General features: G+C 38.9%; 1 protein-coding gene across 1 annotated transcript in view; it reads left to right on the top strand.

Annotated features, from left to right (window-relative positions):
- Nucleotides 1–25,064, top strand: part of TRHR (thyrotropin releasing hormone receptor) — a 28,473-nt gene extending 3,409 nt beyond the window's left edge. The window contains exons 3-4 of the mRNA XM_060775778.2: nt 22,271–22,657; nt 23,529–25,064. Coding sequence (XP_060631761.2) covers nt 22,271–22,657; nt 23,529–23,537 — 396 coding nt within the window. The 3' untranslated portion in view covers nt 23,538–25,064. The remainder of the gene's footprint in view (nt 1–22,270; nt 22,658–23,528) is intronic.
- The last annotated feature ends 242 nt before the right edge of the window (nt 25,065–25,306 follow it).

The raw sequence follows: 25,306 nt of genomic DNA, 5'->3' as shown, positions 1-25,306 counted from the left end.
TCCAATTCATGACAACATTATCTTAGGGCTTTCTTGGCAAGGGGGTTGCTTTGGCCCTCCTGTGAAGCTGAGAGAATGTGGCTTGCCCAACATCTCCCATATGGCTTCTATGGCTGAGCAGAAAATTGAACCCTGGTGTCTTGGCCCTCCACCATTACCCTAAAAAATGGGAGGGGGGGTTACAAGAGAGATTAGGCTGAGAGAGTGAAGGCTTCCCAGTGAGTTTCATGGCTCATTGTGGAATGAACCTTTCAAGTCCAAGTTCAGTCCTCTAATCAAAACAGCTTTTCTTATTTATTTTTGTTGTTGAGGAAGGATGTGGACAATCTACACAGTAGTAGTAACCTGAAACAACAAAGCACATATGACCATGAATGGAGGCACATGTAATTTGACTATAAGGAAATTGGAAATACTGCTATTTGGGCTTGTGTTGCTGCTAAGTTAAAATGTTAAGCTATTTAATCTATCTAGAAAGTGTAACTCTGCTCATTTGGAAATTTCTAAATAGAGGTTGGATGGACCCCATTCAAGAGTGCTTTAGAAATGTATTCCTGCATGGTAGGGGGTTGGACTAGATGGCCCTTGTGACTATGGAGAGTCTGGAATCACCTCCATCAGAAAAGCAAGACCTATATCATTCATAATGAGCAGTACTATTAAGTAACATCAGATTCTGGAATCATAGGGGATAGAGAACATATTTAGATGTGCTGTTCTTTTCTTTATATCTTCAGAATAATTTAAGTTAAGCCTTTTATACTTGGTGTATTTATGTGAGCTTATTCTTCTCATTGGAGACTTGGTTGTCTGCCACAATGTTCTGTTCAGGGCAGTTAATGTGTCTGCTCCCCATGTGGACTTAATCTTTGGAAAAGGATTGGCTTTAATTCCTCGCTAAGTATAAATATTCAGTTGCAGATTCATCATGTTGTGGTACCTTTTATGAAACAGCATTCAACACCTAAGCCAAAGTTCCTTCTGAAGGACTCTGAGAAATCAAATTTACACAAAATGTACTCCTTTTCTCTTTGAACTCATTTTTGTTGCTCAGCTGGAACCCAGGTCAGAAATCAGCACAGTATGTTATCTCATGATCTCAGGTTAATTATCTTGAAAAGAGAGTGGTCCCTCTTCCAGCTAATATTATGCCTTAAGCAAGAAAGATGAAAAAGAATTGGTTTTAATCTGATTATAATTTCCAAAAATGCCAAGTTTTTCCTACTGAACAAACTCTGTGATAGATTTTCCTTAGGATCACCATAAGTCAGAAATTATCTGAAGTCATACGCATACAAAACAACATTGAATGTTATCACTGAAAATAATTTCATTTTTAAAAATTTATAAAAATGTTCCAATTACATACTTGGGATGCCAAAAACTTTAGATTTACAAAATCTGAATATTGGAAAAGGGGCAAAGTGCCCGAAATACTGGAATCAGTATTGTATTTATTGTTAGCTGTCCTAGATCCCTATAAAGGGGAGACAGGTGGGATAAAAATAAATCCAATCATCATGACCAACAACTAGGCAGTGTGACAGGCCTGCTATTGTTATAGGTCTGCCAATACCTTCATCTTATCTTTGTTCATGAATGGGCTAGCCACCTTTCCAGAGCAAATATGTATTTTTATTTTCGTAGCATTGTATTCTGCAATACATCTCTACAGTTCAAATGGGGCAAACATAAATAAAAAAAAACAGATCAATCTGCTCTAAGTGTATAGTAACAAATTCAACACACATCCTATCCATCAGATTCAAAAACTATTGTGCAGCACTCAAAGAAATGGGAGAACCAGAATGGCAAAGAGAAGGTTTTACAGCAAAGTGCATGACAAATTCTATAAAAGACAAAGTTGGCGTTTGATCTCAGCCGGATACTCTGTGACTTGCTGTGACAGGTCCTATTCTATATTCAATGTATAATTGGCAAGAAGTAATATTAGAAACAAGGCTGCCTTTTCCTTTCTTGCAGTATGTTAGAAGTAAGCAAGCAAGCACCAACCACTCAAGACATATGACAACTCCATAATAGTTTTTGAAGTAACCCTTGTTTATGCTGTTCTTCTCCCCATGGAGGAAAATGTCACCCTATTAAATTTAGACATGCTGAGATGGCTCGTAATTAATTTCCATGTCAGCACTGTAGGGAATCCACTCTGAGGTTTATCATTCACTTTGAATGATCTGTCCAAGGTGCTGAACCTATTTAAAGTCTCCTTGAAGACTGGAATAAAACAATGTAAGATTCTACATTGAACCCAACAGTTGCCACTGAAGTCACAGAAAATGCAAAATGGCCAATGGGTGTATTTTGTACATTACCACATGCTTGATTTATGCCATTCACCCAATAATAGCCATGGGAGTATATTCCAGCACCATACTAAAGACCTTGCTGTTGGGATGGATTGTTGAAGGAAGGCAATTGCTGGAAGGAGACAGCTGAATGAAAGGGACCTTTAGCCTGATTTAGCAATGCTATTTGAGTCCTCACATTTCCTCACACTAGTATGCAAACTAAATCATCTGAGAGTCAGTGTAATGGAACAAACAGAATACTTAGAGCAGCACAACTTGTGAGCTGACTCCTTGTCAGGCAGCGATGCATTTATAACCTGATCTGTTTAATTTCTATGCTGAACATACTGTTTTTCTGTATTTTGTCCTATCAAACAGACTCTTGTTCTGAGGTTAAATTGGACAATCAGATATTTTACAGTACCTATTGTTTTTCATGATCAAATTATTTGCTATAATCTATTAAGTAGAGGCTGACTGCCTTTTGAAAATCTTCATTATCCAATGTATGTTTGTGACATGATCTCTAGTGCCTCTTTCCTCCCCAAACCCAGTTTGGACATTTACCATTTCTCACTCCATATATGGTAAAAATCCTTATAGAATTTTGAACAACATGTTGCTAGTATGGGGAATTAGGTTTGGTCATTACTGCAATATCTGGTGTCTCCTTTCTTGTGGATTGCAATGTGTTTCCATACTGTGGGTCATTATTTGCAGAGAGATTTTAGTTAGATCTAGAGTATATTCTGTCTATGTAGCTTGAAGTAGCTCTATAGATGTGCAATCTTTTGATAGTGATTTATTTTGTTGAAGTGCTCTGAGTTCAGCTTCTGCTTCTCTTACTGAACTTCCTTGAATGAATTTGTCATTCTTCCACCTCTTTTATCTAGGCGAGATTTAGTAAGAAGTCAAATATGAAAGCATAGGTGGCTAATTGCAAGGTCAAAATGATAAGGCAAGTTCCAGTATTGGATTAAACTATGAAGTAATGCCAAAGTACCAGGGATGATCCAATGCAATATTTGATTGGCTGGGCCTCATATAAAAGCCAATACGTTTTCTTCTTGATGTTCTTCTTGTTCTCCAGACCCTTGATCATTTTAGTTTCCCTCCAAGCTGGAAGGAGGAGGGTGACTAAAATGATCAAGAGTCTGGAGAACAAGCCCTATGAGGAGCGGCTTAAAGAGCTGGGCATGTTTCATCTGAAGAAGAGAAGGCTGAGAGGAGACATGATATCCATGTATAAATATGTGAGAGGATGTCACAGGGAGGAGGGAGCAAGCTTGTTTTCTGCTTCCCTGGAGACTAGGATGCGGAACAGTGACTTCAAACTACAAGAAAGGAGATTCCACCTGAACATTAGGAAGAACTTCCTGACTGTGAGAGCTAATCAGCAGTGGAACTCTCTGCGCTGGAGTGTGGTGAAGGCTCCTTCTTTGGAAGCTTTTAAACAGAGGCTGGATGGCCATCTGTCAGGGGTGCTTTGAATACAATGTTCCTGCTTCTTGGCAGGGGGTTGGACTGGATGGCCCATGAGGTCTCTTCCAACTCTATGATTCTAGCTAGCTTTCCTTGTTTATATACTGAACACAGAACCCCAACAATTTACTGCATTGTTTCTATTGCCTTTTTATTTCTACTTGTAATTACACTGTTCCTGGCTCAAAAATGTTCACTACCACTTTAGCACCTTTCCACAACTCTTGAAATGTTTATCCATTCTATTTCTTGTTGCTCTACTTCCGGCCTTCCCTGATTCATATTGCTGACATTAGATGTAACGAACAACAACAACAATAATATGTGTTGTACAGCTTTGGGTTTTTGTTTCATCTCTGAGTATGTCAGCAGATGAACATCTTTTTAGCTTGATTCCAGTTGCATCACTAGTCATAGCATTAATCATAGTTGTCCTCTGCTTACTCCAGTAGCTTCATTGACTGCCATCCAGCTTGGAAGTCTCATCTTCTGGCACTATCTCTTGTTTCTGATTGCATTGAGTCATCATAGGATATTTGTAGTAAAGAAAAAAATACAAGGTGTTTACTGTGCCTCTGAAAGATGAGAAGAGAAAGGAACTATCAAGCTTTTATGAATCATCATCAACTATGTAAAAAAACCGAACCCCAAAATTTAAGGTTTAAGCTATGCATCTGAATGGACAAATCTTTCAGTTTTAGTCTTTCTCAGGTTTTTATCATTTCAGATAAGAGAAATGTGGTGAATGCTTACCCTACAGCAACCACCACCGTAAAATGAAATCCTCATCCCTTAGTAAGGAATAAGGTGACCTTGTTTGGTTGCAAATATGATGGAGAAATGGCTCTCTCTATCTGTTCTGTATTTTCTTACATATAAGTAATATGTTTACAGAATACGGCTTCCCCAGTGTTAACGGATTACCAATTCATGTCCTCTGAGATGTTGGTCAATTTTGAGTGAGTGCACTGATAAAGCCAAGTCTTTGGTTTCTGTTGTGTGACAAATTGCCACTTCACTCCTCTTATGTTAACATGGATGCGTTGTTTTTTTCCTCCCGGCACTATTTCTTCCAGGTGTCTTCTCTTTATTTCATGGCTCAGTGCCTATTATGACAGAAAGAATGATGTTGACAGGAGGAGGGAAGTTAACAGGGAATATAATTTAATTACAGCCTTTGAAATCAACAGCTTTCTTTTCAAAATGTATAACATGCACAGGCTACAGAGAAGTCTTCACTGGAGTCTCATAATTAGGGCTCCTATTTTTAAAAGGAAAACCTATACATCAGTTTTCACTTTTAGAAAGGACATGACAGTGAAAGTCAATCTCTCTTCTTAGCCTTTTGCCTAAGATGGGACTAATAGAGGTGCAGAGATAAATTCTGCAGTGCAAAAATATACATATGCACCAAAAAATCAGTAAAACATAGCTTAATACTGTATTTTCTAGGATTTTTTTATTTATTGTGTCAAAAGCATTGCATAAATAAGTATAAAGCTGATAAAAATAGAGGGAACACAAGAGGTGAAATAATTTTTGACCAAAAATGGGCAACAGTGACCACATTGTCTGTAAACTTAAACAGTTCTTCCTCTGTGCATGAGGCAGGGCATTGTGGACAAGAATACATATGTGGAGTTGTTTTTCTGCTCCACAGTTCCAGAAGATGGAGGATTCTTCCAGATAGTGCCATTTTGCCAGGTTGTCTTTTGATCTGCCCACTTCACTTCTGAGTTTGTTCAGGGTCTTCCAAGTTGCTCATTCTTGATTTCCCCAGGAGGCAGACCTTCATGGGGGACCATCCAGTTGGAATTGCCTGATTTAGCTGCCCAGATGGATACTCTTGCTGTTGCTGGAGGAACAATAAAACGAGTGGTGGTTCTCATGAGGCTTTTCCTTGATTTGAGTCTACTAGGAGGAGGCTGATAGCTGAGCAGTGGATGGCTTTCACAGTGTTCAACCGTATTTCTCTCACAGTTAGGAACTTCCCGTCACACATTGGGGGGGGGGGGGGGAGGGGAGAGAGAATGCTAGCTAGTTTATAGAGTTTATTAATAGGTGTAGGTTTAAGACATCTTGTGATTATTCTGCATGTTTTGTTCAATGCTATGTTCACCTCCTTCACGTGTGCCAAACAGGATAGGCAAACTCAGGCTAGGGCTGATGTTCTTATAAATTTTGGATCTGCACCCCATATGCTGCCAGGTTTCTGTAGGAGTTATTGTATGCAGCTACTTAGTGCTTGGTGTTCATACAGTGTTTCCTAAATGTTAGTGTTCGATCTAAGGTGACACCGAGATATTTAGGATGGAAACAGTGTTCAAGCTCTTGGCCTTCCCAGGTAACTTTCAATTTCTTGTTGGCTTCATGGTTACGTAGGTGGAAAGCACACACTTGTGTCTTGGCAGGGTTAGGTTTCAGGTGATTATATTTGTAGTAACCATTGATTTTATTTTGTAGGATGAACACAAATATAGTCCAAGGCACTTTGGGGTTTAAGTGCACACTTAGGGTCCCAGATCATGAGAATGCACTAGGTCAGGGGTCCTCAAACTAAGGCTCAGGGGCCAGATACGGCCCTCCAAGTCATTTATCCGGCCCTCACTCAGGGTCAACCTAAGTCTGAAACAACTTGAAAGCACACAACAACAACAACAACAACAACAACAACAACAACCCTACCTCATCAGCCAAAAGCAGGCCCACACTCCCCATTGAAATACTAATAAGTTTATATTTTTTAAAAATTGTTCTTCATTTTAATTATTGTATTGTTTTTAAGTGTTTTTTGCACTACAAATAAGATAGGTTCAGTGTACATAGAAATTCGTTCATTTTTTTTTCAAATTATAATCTGGTCCTCCAACAGTTTGAGGGACTGAGACCTCGCCCTCTGTTTTAAAAGTTTGAGGACCCCTGCATTAGGTATACTATATTTGTGAATGTGTACATGTGTATCTGGTATATATAAACTTGCTAAAGCATATAAATCTGACATAACAACTATCCTAGCCATAGCTACTGAATATGTGCCAGGTGTGGGCAGCTGCAGTGGATATTGGGCTCAGTTATCCACCACTTCAGGGATTGTGTTGATTGCCAAAAATGCCAGACCAAACCAACTAAAAGTTGTTGGAAGCCCATTGGGGTGAGTGGCAAGATGACATTTTTTAAAATATATGTGCGTTTTTAAAAAGCTGGTGGTGGTACTATAGAGGAGTGCCTGATAAAACTGATGGATTTAGGGAAAAAGATGGGAAATGCTCTTGTTTGATTAGAGGACATTTCTCAAATATCAGAAGGTCATTGTTCCATCTCCCAGGAGCCTGATTTGCCTTACTTTATAGTTGCTTGAGGTTGCTTCCTCTTGCATTTTCTCCCAGGGCTACTGCATCTTTGCAAGAGTTCTAAAAGTTAATAGTATCAAAGTCTGCAGGCCTCTTTGCAACTATTGGCTTAGAGAGCAGCTCTTTGAGTTTAGGGACCGCCTTTTCTCCCAGGGAAAGACCCCCATTTTAGATTCTCCCCTGCCTTTTCAGTTTGAGGAAAGACTTCAGACGTGCTGATGGCTAGGCACTTAGCTCTGGGAGAACCATTGCAAAAACTATAAACTGAGTAAGATATATTAAGCTATAGATAGTATATTATACATTATAGATAAGTATTAAGCTATACTGAGTTAGTTTAGATAGTATATTGTGTATTGAGCTGTATTGAGATATTATAGATGGATAAGCTTCATTAAGAAGATTGAATTATATAGTTATAGAGAGAGAGTTTTCACTCCTTTGTCTCCTGAACTGACCTTAAGTTATAGATAGGGAAAAAACTTGTTTTTTTCTAAACCACGACAGCTTTAGGTTAGGGTGTTAAGATTCCAGAATCTTATCTGCCATCTGGAAAAAGGGTTGCCTCTGTAACTATAGGAAAGAAAGAATATTTTTGTAGCTTCATCTATTGACTGTTTGTTTGCAACTGTATGAACTGTGCCAAGTCTTCAAGGACTTTGTGTAAATAAATATTCTTTTTTGATGTTTAAAACCAGTACTAGTCTCAGTTGCTTAGTATCTTAAGTTTTCAAGATAGACAACTGCAGTTCACTCAGCTATGGAGAGAAGCACGTCGCAGTCTTATTTTTTATAGGGTCTGGGCACAGTCATTGTGGGCTTTTTTCAATAAAAAAGAAAATGTTTTGGTAGTGTTTGGTTCTGACAATAAAAAGGAATCGATTACAGAAAAAACTGAACTTATATTATTGTGAGGTAAGAATAATTGCTTAATAGGTATAACAGCTGAAAAACTGGGTGGAAGACATTACTTCCTTTCTTTTCTTCTTTCTCTTTCACTTTCCATTTCTCTTTTCTTTATTGTTTCCAATATCTTTTAGTACAATGTTAAAACCTTTATTTTTTTTAAAAAAACACATAGAATTTCTATAGAGTAATGTATGATGAAACTGATGGGTTCAGAGGAAATAGGCAAATTGTCATGTTTGATCAGAAGACATTTCTCAAAGACTGGAAGCCCATTGTGAGCTTTTTTTCAATAACAGAGAATAGATAATGATTTGCTAGTCTTTGGTTCTGACAATATGAAGGAAATTATTATGGAAAAAAGAGAAATCGTATTAATGTTGGAATACTTATGTATGAATACTTATGTAATATGTTTAATGGTCTAAAGCTTGGTGAAAGTCATCATTTTCTTTTTTCTTTTCTTTATTGCTTCTAATATATTTTAGTGTAATGCTAAAACTTCCAATTTTTTAAAAAGGCACATGAGGGAATGCCATTTGGTGTGCATCTACACTGTAGAATTAATGCAGTTTGCCACCACATTCAATGCTATGGAATTATAGGAGTTGGATTTTGGTGAGGCACCAGCACTCTTGGGCTGAAAAGGATAAAGGCATAGTAAAACTACAACTCTCAGGAACCCACAGCATGACAGTTAAAGTGGTGTAAAACTGCATATATTCTACAGTGTAGAAGATGTACCCTCAATATAATCACTGCAGCTTCTAGAGAGCATTCTGGCTTGATACAATCTTAGATCCATTCATTTGTGTTTTTAGCACTGTAGATACCATACAGCAGGGGGTTGGACTAGATGGCCCATATAGTCTCTTCCAAGTCTAATACTCTCTGATTCCTCTCCAGCACCATATTTGAAAAGAGTTTGTTTTATCAAGTTTCCAGCCTTCAAGCTTAAGAAGAATTGGTCTAGTTTCTGTGGAGGGCTGGGAGCAGAGCACTGCCATGGCAAACAGAATCTCCAAGACAGTAAGATGTATCCATCCGTAGTGTGGAAGGTTTTGCCAGATAGCTAATTAAGTCAATTATTTTCTGCATGGAAATGGCCTCTTTAGCATAGATGACTTCAATTAATACTTTAGGAAGTTTCAAGTGAAACCCTCTGCATCTTCCTCACAGTTAAATTAACAATATCTCATAATGTCTCAATTGTAATAATGATTCATGATTAGATTCACTGCTTTAAATGTTTTTTATTTTTTAAATCATTTAAAACTTTTTGAGGTTTTTTAATATTTTAAACATTTGCACAGAGCCGTCCTGCTCAATCAACATTATTCTCAACAAGCTTCATCGCACCCAACATATTCCTCCCACACATTATGCCTGATAATGGAGCCTTCCAAATAAGAATATAAAGCCTATTAGTTTATAAAGGCTTGTGCTTGGAAACTATTGTATTGCTTATCTTGCCTGAAAGGCTCATTTTATTTATAAAAGATCCCATTGTTGAGCAATATGGTTAATAATAATAAAAATAACATAATCAACAGTTAACATTAAAAGGAAGAATGACATCATACCACACCATAGGTTTTGTAACTCAGAGCAATTCCACACAGCAGTAACGTCTGCTTCAATCCTGTTGTCCGCACAGCACCAAAGAAACTCACACTTTCTGTGGGTGCTGTCTACATGTTCTCCTGGTAACTACTGGGAGAACCGGGCTGGAATACAAATAAAGACAAACTTTTCACATATGCAACTACGATGGCAAGATTGGTGTATGCCTGAGTGTGGAGATAAAAAGATCTACCATCAAGAGAAAAGTGGATAGAGAAAATGCTACAGAATCATGAGCATGCACAAACTAACATCACTTGTCTCTAAATAACAAGGCAGATATATCAAAATAACAGACTGGACTACTTTTATAGAATGGCTGAAGGAAAATAAAATAAAACTATGAGGGTTGAATGAAAAGTAATGCCTCCACCTTCGTAACTCCTCAACAGATGGCAATACTGGTATGCGGCAGGTACTGACTTGTTCAATAGATTCTCCTCTACAGTCCCATTTTGGTGGGAAGCCTTACCATTGAATGGTTGTGTTGTTAAAGTGAGAAGTATGGAATCCTACGCAGACGGTCGGTCAATGCAATTTAAGCAACATGCAGTCATTAAATTCTTGACAGGAGAAGGTGTCACCCCAAAGGAGATTAATCAGAGAATGCAAGGTATTTATGGTGATTGTGTTGATGTGAGTACTGTGCATCATTGGGTGAGTAAGTTTAAAGACGTTGAGGTGGGAACATCTGATTTGGGTGACAAACAAAGAGTTGGACGTTCTGTGACAGCAACCATCATGTTTCAGAAGCAAAAGGTTGACAGATTGATTCAGGATGATCATCATATTACTCAGAGAGAAATTTCAAGCATAATCGGCATTTCACAAGAATGTGTGGGTCACATTATTGCTTTGCTTGGCTATCGGAAGATCTGTGCACGATGGGTAACCAGGATGCTGACACTGGAAATGAAAGCACACAGACTTGAAACTTCAGAGACTGGATCTCACCATCGTATGACATCCTCCATACAGTCCAGATTTAGCACCATCTGACTTCCATCTGTTCCCGATAATGAAAGAAGATCTGCGGGGACTTCATTATGCTTCTGATGAAGACATTGAGATAAATGTGGGATGCTGGTTGTGGAAACAGAGGGTTGACTTCTTCCATGACGGCTTCTGAAAACTTGTTCATCGTTGGCAGAAATGTGTCCAATTGTCTGGTGATTTTGTGGAAGAGTGAATAGTGGTAGTTGAAGAGCACATTCTAAGGATTATTTCTGGGTTTGATTTATTAAAATACTCCCATCTAAACCCAAGTAACACAAGTGGAGGCATTACTTTTCATTCAACCCTCGTATTAATTTAAAAAGAGAATGGAAGAGAGAAGACACCATTGCTAGGAAAGCAGAAAGCAGATGTAAAACAAAGGACTATAGCAAGCTTTATAGCACCACTATAGAGAAGAATGGAAATACAAATTCCCTTTCCCAACCCCATTACCCTACCCTTACCCTTTACCTTCCCTACCGCATTCCAAGCTTTTTTGCTTTGCCCTCCCTCCTTTCCCCTCCTATCAATCCCTAACTACCCCTTCCCCTCTTTTCCTATTTTTCCCTATAACTCTCCTTAATTGTTCTACCCCTATTTTATGTAAACTTGCCCATTTGAAAATTACAATAAAAATTACCTTTAAAAAAAAGAATAAATCTTGCAAGGGAAACCTTACGAGGGAGTTGCCAGAAGAAGCACTGGGGTTTCAAGGCAACAAACACACAATTGGAGATATTAATAATAACAAACACAAAATTGGGAATGCAATCTCATTTTTCTCTTCAAGCACCTTAAACAGTGCTTTTTGTGGAACTAGAGTAGAAAGGGGACTGTTTTCCCACCGCTTTAAGCCTTTAAATTTATCCTTATCCAAATAGTACAGTGCCAAAATGTCAATTGGGTTTTTTTTTCACCATTTGTACTGCAGAACCACAAAAATATGTTTGTTTCATTATGCAGTGCTGTCAGGATTGTAGACTGGCAGTGCAATTCCATCACATTTTAGCAGTAAATGGCCAATCTTATCCTCTTTTTCCCAGCTTTCCCTCTAGGCTACACTGTCCCGCTCCAGTGGGCAGCGGTGTCAAACTCTCCATTGCAATATCATAATTAATGTCAGGTCTAGCCAAGCTCTGAGAGTCTAGACAAACCAGCCGAGTGTGTATGATTTCATTCCAGCATATGCTGCTCTTAGGTTGCACAGTTGGGACTCAGCAACACATTGCACAAATACTGCTGCAGGAATTTAGCATGAAACTCTACTATCTCATCTACCAAAACATTTCTTCAAGCTACCAATGGCATCTTCCTAGCAGCCATTTTTTTCAGTATCTTCCATTCAGGTTATACTGTTAGAATTTTAAAAATGTTTTCAGTATTTAGATAGCATTCAAATCTACTTAGGCATATCACCCGCATATACCATTCACCCATCCACAAACCTTGTCCAGGAATAATATCCAAGGTGAGTGAAGAGACTTGCTAATTATGAGAGATAAATTGCTTAGGCCAAGAAGCAAGTCATATGGGAAGACTTTTAATACTGTATGACTCATGTTTCCATGGTTTCATTTACTTGCATCTCACAAAATAAGTTATCTCTACATATTTTCAATGTCCTCCAGGTGAACCTATAGAATTATGATGGAGGAACTAGTGATGCCTAGAGAAGACACTTTTCTGCATTGCCCAGCATGTCTGCACAGTATACTTTCACCAGAAATCATTCATTCAATAAGGTTGGCTATTACCTGTGGTTTTGTGTATCCATACAAGTCCTGGTACATATCCTCCTCTGGATATGTGGGCCGTATTATACTGATTTGACGAGTATTGGTCATTATAGATGAGATGACTAAGTACTCAGACAGATACTGTAGACTACACTGTGCTCTCAAAGATCAGAATTTGGGTTGTCCCCAATTACTCTATACCCACTGAATCAACTGGATTGATACAAGCACTTTTCATCCATTTTGGTCTCTGCTTGTGAGCAGCTTTATTAATTGATGAACTCCTTGTTAAGAATATGTATGTTTCAAAAGATGACCTATAAATATCTAAAGAATACATTCTAAAAACTCCTAGTGATACAGACAGTGGAGTAGTGGTATATTGTGAAAGTGTTTGTTGTGATACTCCCCATAGCCATGTCCCACAAGGAGAAGGAAAAGTTGAGTGGTGCCATGGGGAATGGGACCAGTTTGGGAAGCCCAGGAAAGGCATATTTGTTCTTTCAAGTGAGACAGAGAGGTCTTGATGTTCCCCAGCTCTACATGGCCTTTCACTGAACTACTTGCCATGGCAGGTAGACCATCTTAAATATAAAGGGAAGGAGGCAGAACTAGTTTTTGAAAGTGATGGGAATAAACAGCAGACCTTTTGAAGGGGTGATCTGATTGCGGAAATGAGAGAAGTGATATCAGGAGAGTTAACTAGGGGAAAGATAGGCACCCACTTTATGCATTCATGTCTGGTAGTGTCACAAGCCTATCCCTCAATGGAAACTACCCTTCGTGTGTCTCACTTTAGCAGCCAATCTGTTGTCATTTTTTGTAATCAGATGAGGCTGGTTCAGTGGTGTTGCACTTATGAAAGCATCAAACTTTTGGCTAGAACAATAAGCAGGGAAGCTATAATCTAGACTCCTGTTAAGGGGATCTTTTGAAAATTGGAGTCAGCAGATCAAAGCTTTGTTTGACTTATTCTTCACCTAAGCAGCTAAGTTCAAAGAAAATTAAACCTCAGTGCATATTTCATGGTTATCTTGGATGTTGGGGACAAAGGTTTTGCAAGAAATAGATTGAGACACCTTTGAATTACTTTCATCTTGCTTCTCAAGTGTTCCTTATATATTGTCACAATAAGATTTTCCATTCACAAAATGGCCTAGTCAAGACAACCAATGGATTTTAAAGATTTTTGAAATGGCAGAAATTTAACAAACTGTTCACTTCCCTTAGAGAGAAGTCTCTGGGCAATTCTAAAGACTTTTATAAAGAAGAAAGAAGGAAAGCTAACACTTGAGTTTTGACTATTGATGGTTTTTCATATGATTATTTGGCAGAAACTTAAAAGAGAATGCCTATAGACCATGACCATATAGCCCCAAAAACCCTACAACAACCCAGAAACTTAAAAGTTAGTTAAGTAGTAATTGGGAAGTTTAAGTTGAAGGCTTCCGTGGCTGTTATCACTGGGTTGTTGTAGGTTTTTCAGGCTAATATGGCCATGTTTGAAGCATTCTCTCCTGACATTTTGCCTGCATCTATGGCAGGCATCCTCAGAGGTTGTTACCTCACAACCTCTGAGGATGCCTGCCATAGATGCAGATGAAACTTCAGGAGAGAATTCTTCTAGAACATGGCCATATAGCCCCAAAAAACCTACAACAACCCAATGAGAAAGTTTTTTTTAATGTCAGGAGCGACTTAAGAAACTGTAAGTTGCTTCTGGTGTGAGAGAATTGGATGTCTGTAAGGACAATTCCCAGGGGATGCCCAGATGTTTGATGTTTTTACTACCCTTGTGGGAGGCTTCTCTTATGTCCCCACATGGGGAGCTGGAACTGACAGAGGAGGCTCAACCCACTCTCCCTGGATTCAAACCTCTGACTTGTCGGTCAGCAGTCCTGCTGGCACAAGAGTTTAACCCATTTTTGCCTTTGGCTTGGAATCAATTTTTGTGGGGGATTTTGGTGAATGGATGGGAGCAGTGGAGTACATTAATATTTGCTATGATTGCTGTTTTTGGTGTTTTATTTTATTTTTTGTTATTTGTTTTGTTTTATGTGTGTGTGATACAGTTAAAATATAATCAATCAATCAATCTATCTATCTATCTATCTATCTATCTATCTATCTATCTAATCTGTCCTGGAATTATCCCTGGTGGTACAGCATTTCTGGCTGACTGAAGACCAAGAAACCTCCAGCCTGCCAGTTCTTTTAGTCTACAAATCCTATAAACCTTGTCAGCCACAGCAAATGTTGAGGGATTGTGGTAGCTATAGGCTATAACATCTGGTGTGGCATAGGTTCCCCATGTTGCCTTTAACAAACAAGCCCTTATCAAAGGATTTAACTGTCTAAAACTCTTGTGTCTTTCTGCTGCTAGGGAGGTGAAAAATGAGTTTTGTCATGAGACCTCCTAATAAGAACCATCTGGATATATTTATGAATAATAATGAAAAAAATCACTGTGTGATTCCTGTATCCAGCAAATGTACTGCTTTCACGACCAGGAAAAACCTCTATAATGGCAATGTGAAGAAAATGCGTTCTACTGGAATCAGAGGGTTTTCTCTTCATCTTGGATCTATTCTCTTGGAGAAATATTCATCCCCTCCCAACTTTTCCTCACTTTGTTGTTTGGAACATAGATTCATTTGGCACCATTACCATTTGATGTACATAAGCTCATCAACAACTGAGGTGAGACAGAATGTTTCTACTGTGGTGCTACTATTATATAAACTAGAACAAATTGGCACTTACTGGTTACATAGCTATTCACCCCTTCAAACTTTGGCAGAAGCACCTCTGGCAGTAATTATAGCTGCAAAATTTTGGGAAAATTTATATCAGCTTTGCACAGATTCTTGGCAAAATTGTTCCAGCTTTGTCAAATTGGATAACAATTGTTGACAAACAGCAACTCTCAAATCTTGCCACATATTCTTTATTGGATTGAGGTTTGGGCTTTGACTCAGTCCTTGATAGTTCTATTCTTAGTTTCAAGACAAAAACAAACAAAAATCCAAACCCTAGCTAAAATTTCAAGCACCCTTTTATGTGCACTGCATACATTATCTGAATGTATACAATGGGATTTTTTTAAACGTTTGGCTCATTAAAGTGGAACACTGTTCCAAATATTTTCTTAATCCACAGAAAATTGTGAAAAAAACAATCAATACTTTTAACAAGGTTCTTTAGTACCTTGTTCTGCTCAAGGAGAAATAAATCATGAAATAGAAGCACCTTCTCAATGCGAAGAAATGGATGAAACAAATCAATCCTTTTGTTTGAGTTTCACAGTTAGCTAAATTGTTTAGTATCAGAGAACAGAGGTAATGCCAAAGGGCATTTAAGACCCAGGGAGTCAACTGCCAGGCACCTTATTGTCCAGCATCTGTCTCTGTAAGGTCTGCAATCCTGATTGTGTATCACATATCCTGTATACGTGCTATTTGCCTCATGTTGACTCTGGAGTTTGGAGAGAGCACAGGTGTCCTTACATTTACCTGAAGCTGCTACACATCAATGCTTCTCTACAAAATTCAAGCAAGGGGGGTGGAGAGGGACTCTGTAACACTGGAAACTAGGAAAGGACTCTTCTGGATCCCATATACCAGCAATTATGTTATTGCTAAGCATTGGGGGACTTCTAACGAAAAGTTGCAGTATGGATCAGAAGTTGGAAAAACTATATTTGGGACAAGGGCATCCAGAATTCCAGGATGGTGGCTGATGGGAAATTCTGGATCTGCTGTTCAAGTTCCATGTATGCTCATTGGGCCTGTCCAATTAATAAAAAAGTTTCAATACTCATTACTAAATTAGGGGGTGTGAGGGAGTAATTTCTAAAGTATTTCCTAAATTGGAAATGGTCTATACCGTAACCATAACAAGGTAGCTACTTTTTGTTACTTTTTTGTTAAGTAATTATGTCAATGGGGAAACAGCTGTGAGTAGAGAAATTAGGCACCGCTTAAGCAGGTAGGTATTTTACGGCACCATAAAAGAAATACCAGAAAAAATGCTGGTGATCAAAGGAAGGAAGAAGTCTGTGATCAATGGCTCTTCATCATAGAGGATGTGGCTGGAATCAAGCACAAACTCCATGATGCCGAAGTTGGGAAAATTGCCGACATAATACCTCTATCTGTTGTCTGTCCTGTCTGTCCTGTCTGTCCTGTTAATAGCACTGAATGTTTGCCATGCATGTGTTCTTTGATCTGTCCCAAGTTCCCTTCAGGGTGAGAAGGGTGGAATATAAATACTATATATACATACATAAATAAAATGCAAGGCGGTTGGCAATATATGAAAACATCACCCAACATTTATCCACACTGTAGTGTAAAACATCCATCTAAATACACCACTTCAAAATGCTTGAAAGGCCTCTAGTGAGTCTCTACCTTCTGCAAGGATACTTATCTTACCTGCTGATAATTAAATAAAAAGTGTGGCATCTTTTGAAGTGCAAAGCCAAACAAGAGTACCATGTTCACAAGAGTGGAGTATGCATCTATTATAGAATTGTATTATTAGTACTTTGCTCTTTCCGCAGCCATCATAAGGTGAAGGGACTAGTAGTGACAGTACCTGACTAATTGTAATGAAGTACTTTAATATTTAAAAAGAAGAACACTTGTAGCATAAAGAGTGGTACTTTAGGAGAGTGAAAAAAGAGCTACTTCTACTCTTTCACTTCCTTTCACCCTCTTACTCCTCTGCCACACTCCTGTATCCCATCTTCTCTTTGTGTGTTTGAACTATTTCCCCTGGCATAAAATATTAAAAGCCTTTTCCACAAATGTCTCTGGACAAAGAGAGCCCATAATGACTGAATTCTAGAGTGGTTTTAATGAAGCCAGCAACTTGTTCAGATGGAACTGTGTCATTATTCCTGAAAGGGCACGAATGAATGGCCCTATATATGGATGCACTCAAAACTTTTATTTTAAAAAAATTGTATTCTAACATGCAAAGGGTAGGAAACCAATAAAGAACTAGGTGATCTCTAATATCCTGGTGATATGACCCACAGGAAACAGAGGGCATGCCATGGTCTTTCCCAGCTCTGTCTTTAAAGGGAAGAAAACCTGATTACATTTTGATTTGTTACGCAAATGCAAAACTTTATATCATAGAACCTTTTCAAATAATTGGATTACAACTCCCATTGCCAGCTGCCAGTACAGTTCTGTATTCGATCACACACCTGGAAGTCATGCAATTGCGGAAAGGTGCTTTGTGACTTGCCAGATGCTTAACAAGCTCTTTGTTGGAGCCCCCGGTGGCGCAGTGGGTTAAAGCACTGTGCTGGCAGGACTGAAGACTGACAGGTCCAAGGTTCAAATCCGGGGAGAAGCGGATGAGCTCCCTCTATTAGCTCCAGCTCCTCATGCGGGGACATGAGAGAAGCCTCCCACAAGGATGATAAAACATCAAAAATCATCCAGGCATCCCCTGGGCAACGTCCTTGCAGACGGCCAATTCTCTCACAACAGGAGTGGTTGCTCCTGACACGACAAAAAAAAAAACCTCTTTCTGTGTATTGTTGAAGGCTTTCATGGCTGGAATCACTAGGTTGTTGTAAGTTTTGGGGGGCTGTGTAGCCATGCTCCAGAAGCATTGTCTCCTGATGTTTTGCCTGCAGTCGCCCTTGGGCTGAGAATTGTGGTATATAAGAGCAGTAAATAAATAAATAAATAAATCTATGACAGACATCCTCAGAGGTTGTGATTTCCTCACAATCTCTGAGGATGCCTATCATGGATGCAGGCGAAACGTCAGGAGAGAATGCTTTTGGAACATGATCATACAACCCCAAAAGCTTACAACAATCCAAACTCTTTTGCCTTTTGGATCCAAAAACTTAGGAGAGGGGCTGTTGAGCCTCAGAAATGGCTCTTTGGTTAGTGCAGCCTTCTCTAACCAGTTGCCTTTCAAATGTTTTGGAGTTGACAGAGTACATTTGGAAGCTGAAAAAAAATAATAATAAAATAAATTCCAACCTGCGATATATGATAGCCAGTTGCCTCTGGGGAAACTTCACATAAGGGAAAAATGTGTCATAAGTAGTAAAGGTCTGTTTTACAACTTTGGGGAACACCAAATTAAGAGGGTTAGCTCATACACCAAGGGCCATGATCAAAACAGGGAAAATTGTAAAGTACTAGAGAAGAAAAGTAAAGTACTAGAGAGATAGGACACTTGGCTTGAAAACAGATCATGTTTTCAAGCCAGGCATCTGGGAGTCTTAGTAGATGACAAGCTGAACTTGGGTCACCAGTATGAGGTGGCAGCTAAAAGAACCAATGTGATTCTAGGCTGCATCAACAGTATAGTGTTTAGATCAAGAGAATAATCCCACTATATTCTGCCTTGGTCAGACCTCACCTAGACCCTGCCTACTCCAACATCAATCTGGCTTTAAACCTAGATGTCCCAGAAGTGTTTGCAACATTACCTGAGTTCTACGTGGAGGATGTTGCAAAATTCTTGTTTTTTTATTGTCCACCTGGAATATTGTGACCAGAATTGTGTGCAGTTCTGGGAAACACATTTTTTTTAAAAAAATGTTGTCAATTTGGAGTATCTCTAGAGAAGGGCAAGAAAAACCATGACCTGTGAGGAGCAGCTTAGGAAGCTGAGTATGTTTAGCTTCGAGAAAAGAAGGTTAAGAAAGGACATGTTAACCATGTTAGCCCATATTTGAAAAGATTTCATATTGATGATGAAGCAAGCTTGTTTTCTTCTACTCTGGGGTTTAAGTGTAATGGATTCAAACTACAGGAAAGGGCATTTGAGCATTAGGTAGAACCTCCTGATGGTAACAACTATGCTGCCCTGGAGGGTGGTGGAGTCTCCTTCTCTAAAGGTTTTTAAGAAGAGACTGTAAAGCCATCTGTTGGGATGCTCCAATTAAAGCTGGAAGCTTTCTTGTCCTTCTAAAAGCAAGACGAATAATCAAAGTGGATAGCTAATCCATCCTTTTGATTGTCCTCAAGCCAAGCTTTCTTGTTTGGTGCAATAATTAGAATTGACTCAATTACACGTGCATACATAGGCATACATGGGATGCAGTCTGTGGTTGGTTCTCCTTTTTTGGGTTGCTCTTGTGGTCTCTTTCAATTCTATGATTCTATGATTAGAGTGTTATCAAGAGGCCCAAAGCTATTAATGAGAAGAACTACACAAACTAGGCAAAGGCAAACTGCTGCATCCTCTCCTAGCTTGTGTGTTCTTCCACCTTGACGACACTCGAATGTCGCTTGGAGATATGTGTCCTAGTTTCCATATGTGAAATGCTCTATGGAATGAGTTGATAGGAAGCCACCAGCCAGTGACTATGGGCCTGATATTCTCAGCTCAAGCCACAAAGTCCTTAAATGGTATAGGCTTCATAGACTTATCTCCCTGCATATCAATACATATCCTGGGGAGATACATCTAATGTGTTTCGCTATCAAGTACTGCTATTAACTCTAGTTGGCTTTCTGTACAACTAAGTGCTTATGGGAGGATAGCTTTTGCTGTGACTTCAATAAACGACAGAGCTAGTATGTTCTGAGTCCTTTTGTCCATCTTTATACCTGATAATTGTTCAATTTAAAAAGCCATTTCCCAACTGCATTAGTGGCTAGCTATTCACTCCTGATCAAAGGAGCACTCTTAATTTATTACACTGGGAACACTGAGTTCACTCTTGTAACTATGTTGGATTAAAATTACTTTGCTCATTCTTGGGACTGTTCCTCAATAGACAAAGTGCTATAATCATAAAAGAGCTTCAATTGTTTGTGATAGGTTGGAGTCACTTGACTATGATCCTCTGGCATGCAAAGTAGTTTTGCCATCTATTATTATTATAAAGGTCTAAGTCAGTGTTTCTCAACCTTCCTAATGCCGCAACCCCTTCATATAGTTTTTCATGTTGTGGTGATACCCAACCATAAAATTATTTTCATTGCTACTTCATAACTGCAATTTTGCTATGGTTATTAATCATAATGTAAATACCTGATATGCAGGATGCATTTTTATTCACTGGACGAAATTTGGCACAAATACCCGATATGACCAAATTTGAACACTGGTGGGGTTGGGAGCAGATTGATTTTGTTATTTGGAAATTGTAGTTGCTGAGATATATAGTTAACCTAGATTCAAAGAGCATTCTGAACTCCACCAATGATGGAATTGAATCAAACTTGGCACACAGAACTTCCGTGACCAACAGAAAATACTGGAAGGGTTTGGTGGGTATTGACCTTGAGTTTTGGAGTTGTAGTTCAATGACGGTTTGGGACCAAACTTGGCACAAATCCTCAATAGGCCCAAATGTGAACACTGGTGGAGTTTCGGGAAAATAGACCTTGATATTTGGGAGTTGTAGTTGTTGGGATTTATAGTTCACCTACAAAGAGCCCCTTGAATCCCACCAAAGATAGAATTGGGCCAAATATCCCACACAGGACCCCCATGACAAACAGAAGACACTGTGTTTTCTGATTGTCTTTGGCAACCCCTCTGACAACCCCTTCTGTTGCCCCCCCCCCCCAACCAGGGGTCCTGACCCCCAGGTTCAGAAACACTGGCCTAAGTCATTATAATATATTCACTAGTTGGCCCAGATTAGGTTTTGATAACAAAATGACTGATTATTCAAAAGTGGAAATGCATGTTCCATTTTCCTCCCTGCCCCCAAAAGGAACCCTGGTTACATTCTGTAACAGCAGAGAACAAGTTCTGATGGTCCAAAGATCAACTTTTGCTTTTTTGATTCAATAGGAACCATATTAGAAATGGAAATACCATTCTCAAAAGCTGTAAATTGTCAGATTGAGTATTCCTGCATTACAGTGGATTGGAGTGAATGGCCCTTGTGGTCTCGTCCAATTCTATAGTTTTGTTTTTCTGTTATTCTGCTTGGGGTGTGAGTTTTCATGATGGCTGGATGGCTTGAATAGCCCATTTTGGCAGTCTTGCATCCCATTTTGGCATAAAGGCACAATTCTGCAAGGATGGGGAAAAATCAACACTAAAGTTTTATTTTGTTGTTTTTAAAACCTGTTTTGCCATAGGGTGTATTCAAAGCTACTGGACCACAAAATGACCCTGGGGATATTTGTGGCCTGTAGATCACATACCAGACTTTCAATATGGAGACTGAAAGTGATGATTGTGGTTCCAAAGAAACTCATCATGTAAAGCAGATTTGGGATTGTACTCCTCGAGAAAGGAGATCCATGCATGCAAGCAAAGACAGCTTCTCATAACTTTTTAATGTTCATCTGCTCCTTGACTCCAAGGGGAACTAAACTGCTATAGCCAAATGGACATGGGGCAAGTCTCAGAAAACAGAACACCAGAGGAGCATTGTGTTCTCATTGTGTAATAATGGTTGTGGGTCAAACAAAAACCCAGCCACCTTTAGGAATGTTTCATAGCTTATGTGTGCCTCCAACAAACATTCCACTCCACCTTTTGCCTTGACGATTTATGAGAAATTTTTTTACCTTCCTTTCATGCCAGCTCCCTCCTCCTCATTTTGAAGCCTAAACACCATCCAAATGTACTTGTAAATTAGCAAAGTTGATTGTGGGGATAGTAGCAACCAGCACTGAGAACAACAAAATATTTGGAGATAGGATAATCTTTATTTTCCCTTAACCAAAATGAGACCTTCTGGACATGTTGAAGTTCAATGCCTACCATCCTCACTCATGATTATGGACAATTAATTTGTTGTCCAAATCTTTTTGGATATCCAGTGGTTCCTTACTCCAACTCTGTAATGCTTATTTTCATGTTTCCCATTGTTCCTCACATATTATACCTTCCCCTCTCTCTTTTTCTTCCCCAGGTTACCAAAATGTTGGCTGTGGTTGTCATCTTGTTTGCTTTGTTGTGGATGCCCTACAGAACCCTTGTGGTTATCAACTCTTTCCTCTCTCACCCTTTCCAAGAAAACTGGTTTTTGCTCTTCTGCAGGATCTGCATTTACCTAAATAGTGCTATCAACCCTGTGATTTATAACCTCATGTCACAGAAATTCAGAGCAGCCTTCAGAAAACTCTGCAAATGCCAGAAGAAGCAGTCAGAGAAGCCCTCCAACTACAGTGTGGCCCTCAACTACAGCGTCATCAAGGAGACCAATCATTTCAACACAGAGCTTGAGGACATCACTGTCACCGATGCCTACTTGTCATCTGCAAAAATATCTTTTGATGAAACATGTGTGTCCTCTGAGGTAAAGGACTAGAAAAAGTGTAATAAATTTATTTAATGAACTTGAGTTAATTGAATTACTCCTGAACATCAGAAGTTCTGGAGTCTTCTAGACTGGTAGTACTCTTATCTAGACATTAGCTTAACCCCGACCAGATTTGCTACAGATCCTGTTGGTTCTGGAAGCAGCAACAAAGGGAATATTGTCCTATTCCTAACTGACTTGTGTAGGAAGAGAAATGCTGAGGAGGCAGATGAGAGAAAGTTGAGGAATATAGAGATATTGAGATGGAAACATGGGAAGTGGGATGAAAATGAAGGATGGGGGTTGCCCTGTTTACTCATTGCTGACAAGTGAGCCTTTATTAGATCACCATTGAGCAAGTCCCTTGGTTTTGGAAATATTGCACCCTCCCCCCAATCTTATATAAAAATGAACAAATCTGCCCGCTTTGTTTTCTCCCATGTTTAATTTTTTGTGATTGTTTAGTTAATTTTAATAGTAGGAAAAGGAATTGAACAACAGTCTCACCTACCCCTAACTTATGCAGACCTCAATTTGTTTGAACAGATATGACCAATCTGCTTGCACATCATGATCGCTACCTTGAATCCATGACCAGTGATTTCCCTAGAGACTTTTATAGCAGTGGTCTTCATTGCCTCTTGACTGTGAATTGCAGTTTTCCATAACTGGCTCATCAAGCAACATCAGAAACATCCACTGAATCATGAACATGATGGGTTGATCCAGTAGTCCTGTTTCAAAACTATGAGAATTGAGATCTTTAGGCTATGTTTCTATGACCTTTTGTTGGGGGTGTATGGTAAGGGGGCTCATGCTTTCCACTTCTACCATCTAAATTGAATTCTGTTTCCATTTTTCATTTCAGGTGATGTGAAGGTGGAGGAAGCATTACCTCCTGCTCTGTTGAGATTCTTCTACTTCGATTGATATCACAAAATTAGATAGTTTCAAACCAATCTGATCATTTTCTAATAATATTTGATGTGATAAAGCTGATTATTATCATGGCTGTTCATACCTCATGGAAGCCATTTTATGTCATTACAAAATTGCTTGCTTTATGGAAACTAAGAGGCAAAAGGCAAATGTATGTACGTACTTACTTATGTGTTCTAACATTAGTTTCAAAATCATATGCTAATGGGGAGGAATTTTATTTATTTATTTACAGCATTTTTATACTGCTTTTCTCACCCTGAGGGGGATTCACTTTCCACTCTTTACCATGGATTTACTTAGACTGGGTGCTTTTTGATTAGTAATCTTAACTCTTTTGCATAAATCTTTCTCCCTAATTTCTATTACCAGAAATGAAGATAGGGAGGGATGGGATTTTTGTGCCTTGGGGCTACTATGAGTCAGAAAAAAAATGTAAAGCTGGCAACAATAACTTTCCTTTTCAAACTGTCCCACAGTCCCACACGTATGAGAATCACAGTGAATTTGAAACGACAGTACATGCTTGTAGCACTATGGTACTGCTTTAACTGCCATGGATCCATCTTCTGGAATGCGGGGTTATAGAGTTTGGTGAAGCTTGGAGTATTCTGACCAAGGATTCTAAGTACTTCTCCCTAAATGTCAAATGTAAAGGATAGTTAAAATAGAGTCCTAATGCAATAATTGTATAGTGTGAAAGGGTCCATAGATCACATGCATGCTTTGCTTACAGTTGGATGGGCACTCAACAATTTGGCTCTTCTCAGACAGCTGGTGGTTCAGCCTGAAAATCCTATCAGCCAGATGAGTATTTATAAAATTCCTATGTCAGATTAATCTCATCCTATACCAGCTGGTGGCTCCTGTGTAGATGAACTGTAACTCTCCTCCAGGTTTACAACCAACTTTAAAGGAGCTTTCCAACATGCTAAATCTATAGTGGGTCCTAGTTTCCATTTAAGTTTAATTCCAGGACCCTTTTGATGACAAAATCTTTGGATGTTCAAACCTCATTAAATAAAATGAGATTCCTTATATTAAATATAAAACCACTCAAATGAGTGCCAGAGAGAGCCTTGAGATCTATGAAATGGTTGGAGGATACAGCAGGGTAGTATGTAGCAAATCAAAATTTAGGTGTTTTTTTAATTTTTCCTCTGAATATTTTTCAGCATTTGTTTGTTGAATGTGTAAATGTAGAACCTCTGGATACAGTGGGCCAACTATATTTAGAATGATGGGATTCAGAATGAAGGAGCTGGGGGTGGTGATGGCCGACAGGGAGCTCTGGCGTGGGCTGGTCCATGAGGTCACGAAGAGTCGGAGACGACTGAACGAATGTACAACAAAGGATTCAGTACCTTGGACAGCTTCATTAAAGTCCAATATTCCAAGTAGATTTACTGATGTGTTAGCAATCAGTTATAAATGTATTTATTAAAATAATTTATGAATGGTCCTATATCCTTGTAGATACCATATTAGTATATAGCCAGCATCACTTGAATACTACAATGATCAATGATTTCCTTAACGTTGGTACTCCCTCTACCAAACCATGTCACACTGTTATTGTGTTCGTAGTTGCTGTATTTAATTCATCACTAAGTAATCAGTCTTCAGCTGCTCACCCTCCCCATATTTTGGCCTGCCCTAGGAAATCATAAATATGTTTTCTGATTTATGATGACCATCAAGGTAGGC

This window comes from Anolis sagrei, chromosome 4 (genome assembly GCF_037176765.1).
Source record: "Anolis sagrei isolate rAnoSag1 chromosome 4, rAnoSag1.mat, whole genome shotgun sequence".
Classification (NCBI taxonomy): Eukaryota; Metazoa; Chordata; class Lepidosauria; order Squamata; family Dactyloidae; genus Anolis; species Anolis sagrei.
The sequence above is the reverse complement of the archived record's forward strand: the minus strand, read 5'-3'. Positions and strand labels throughout refer to the sequence as shown.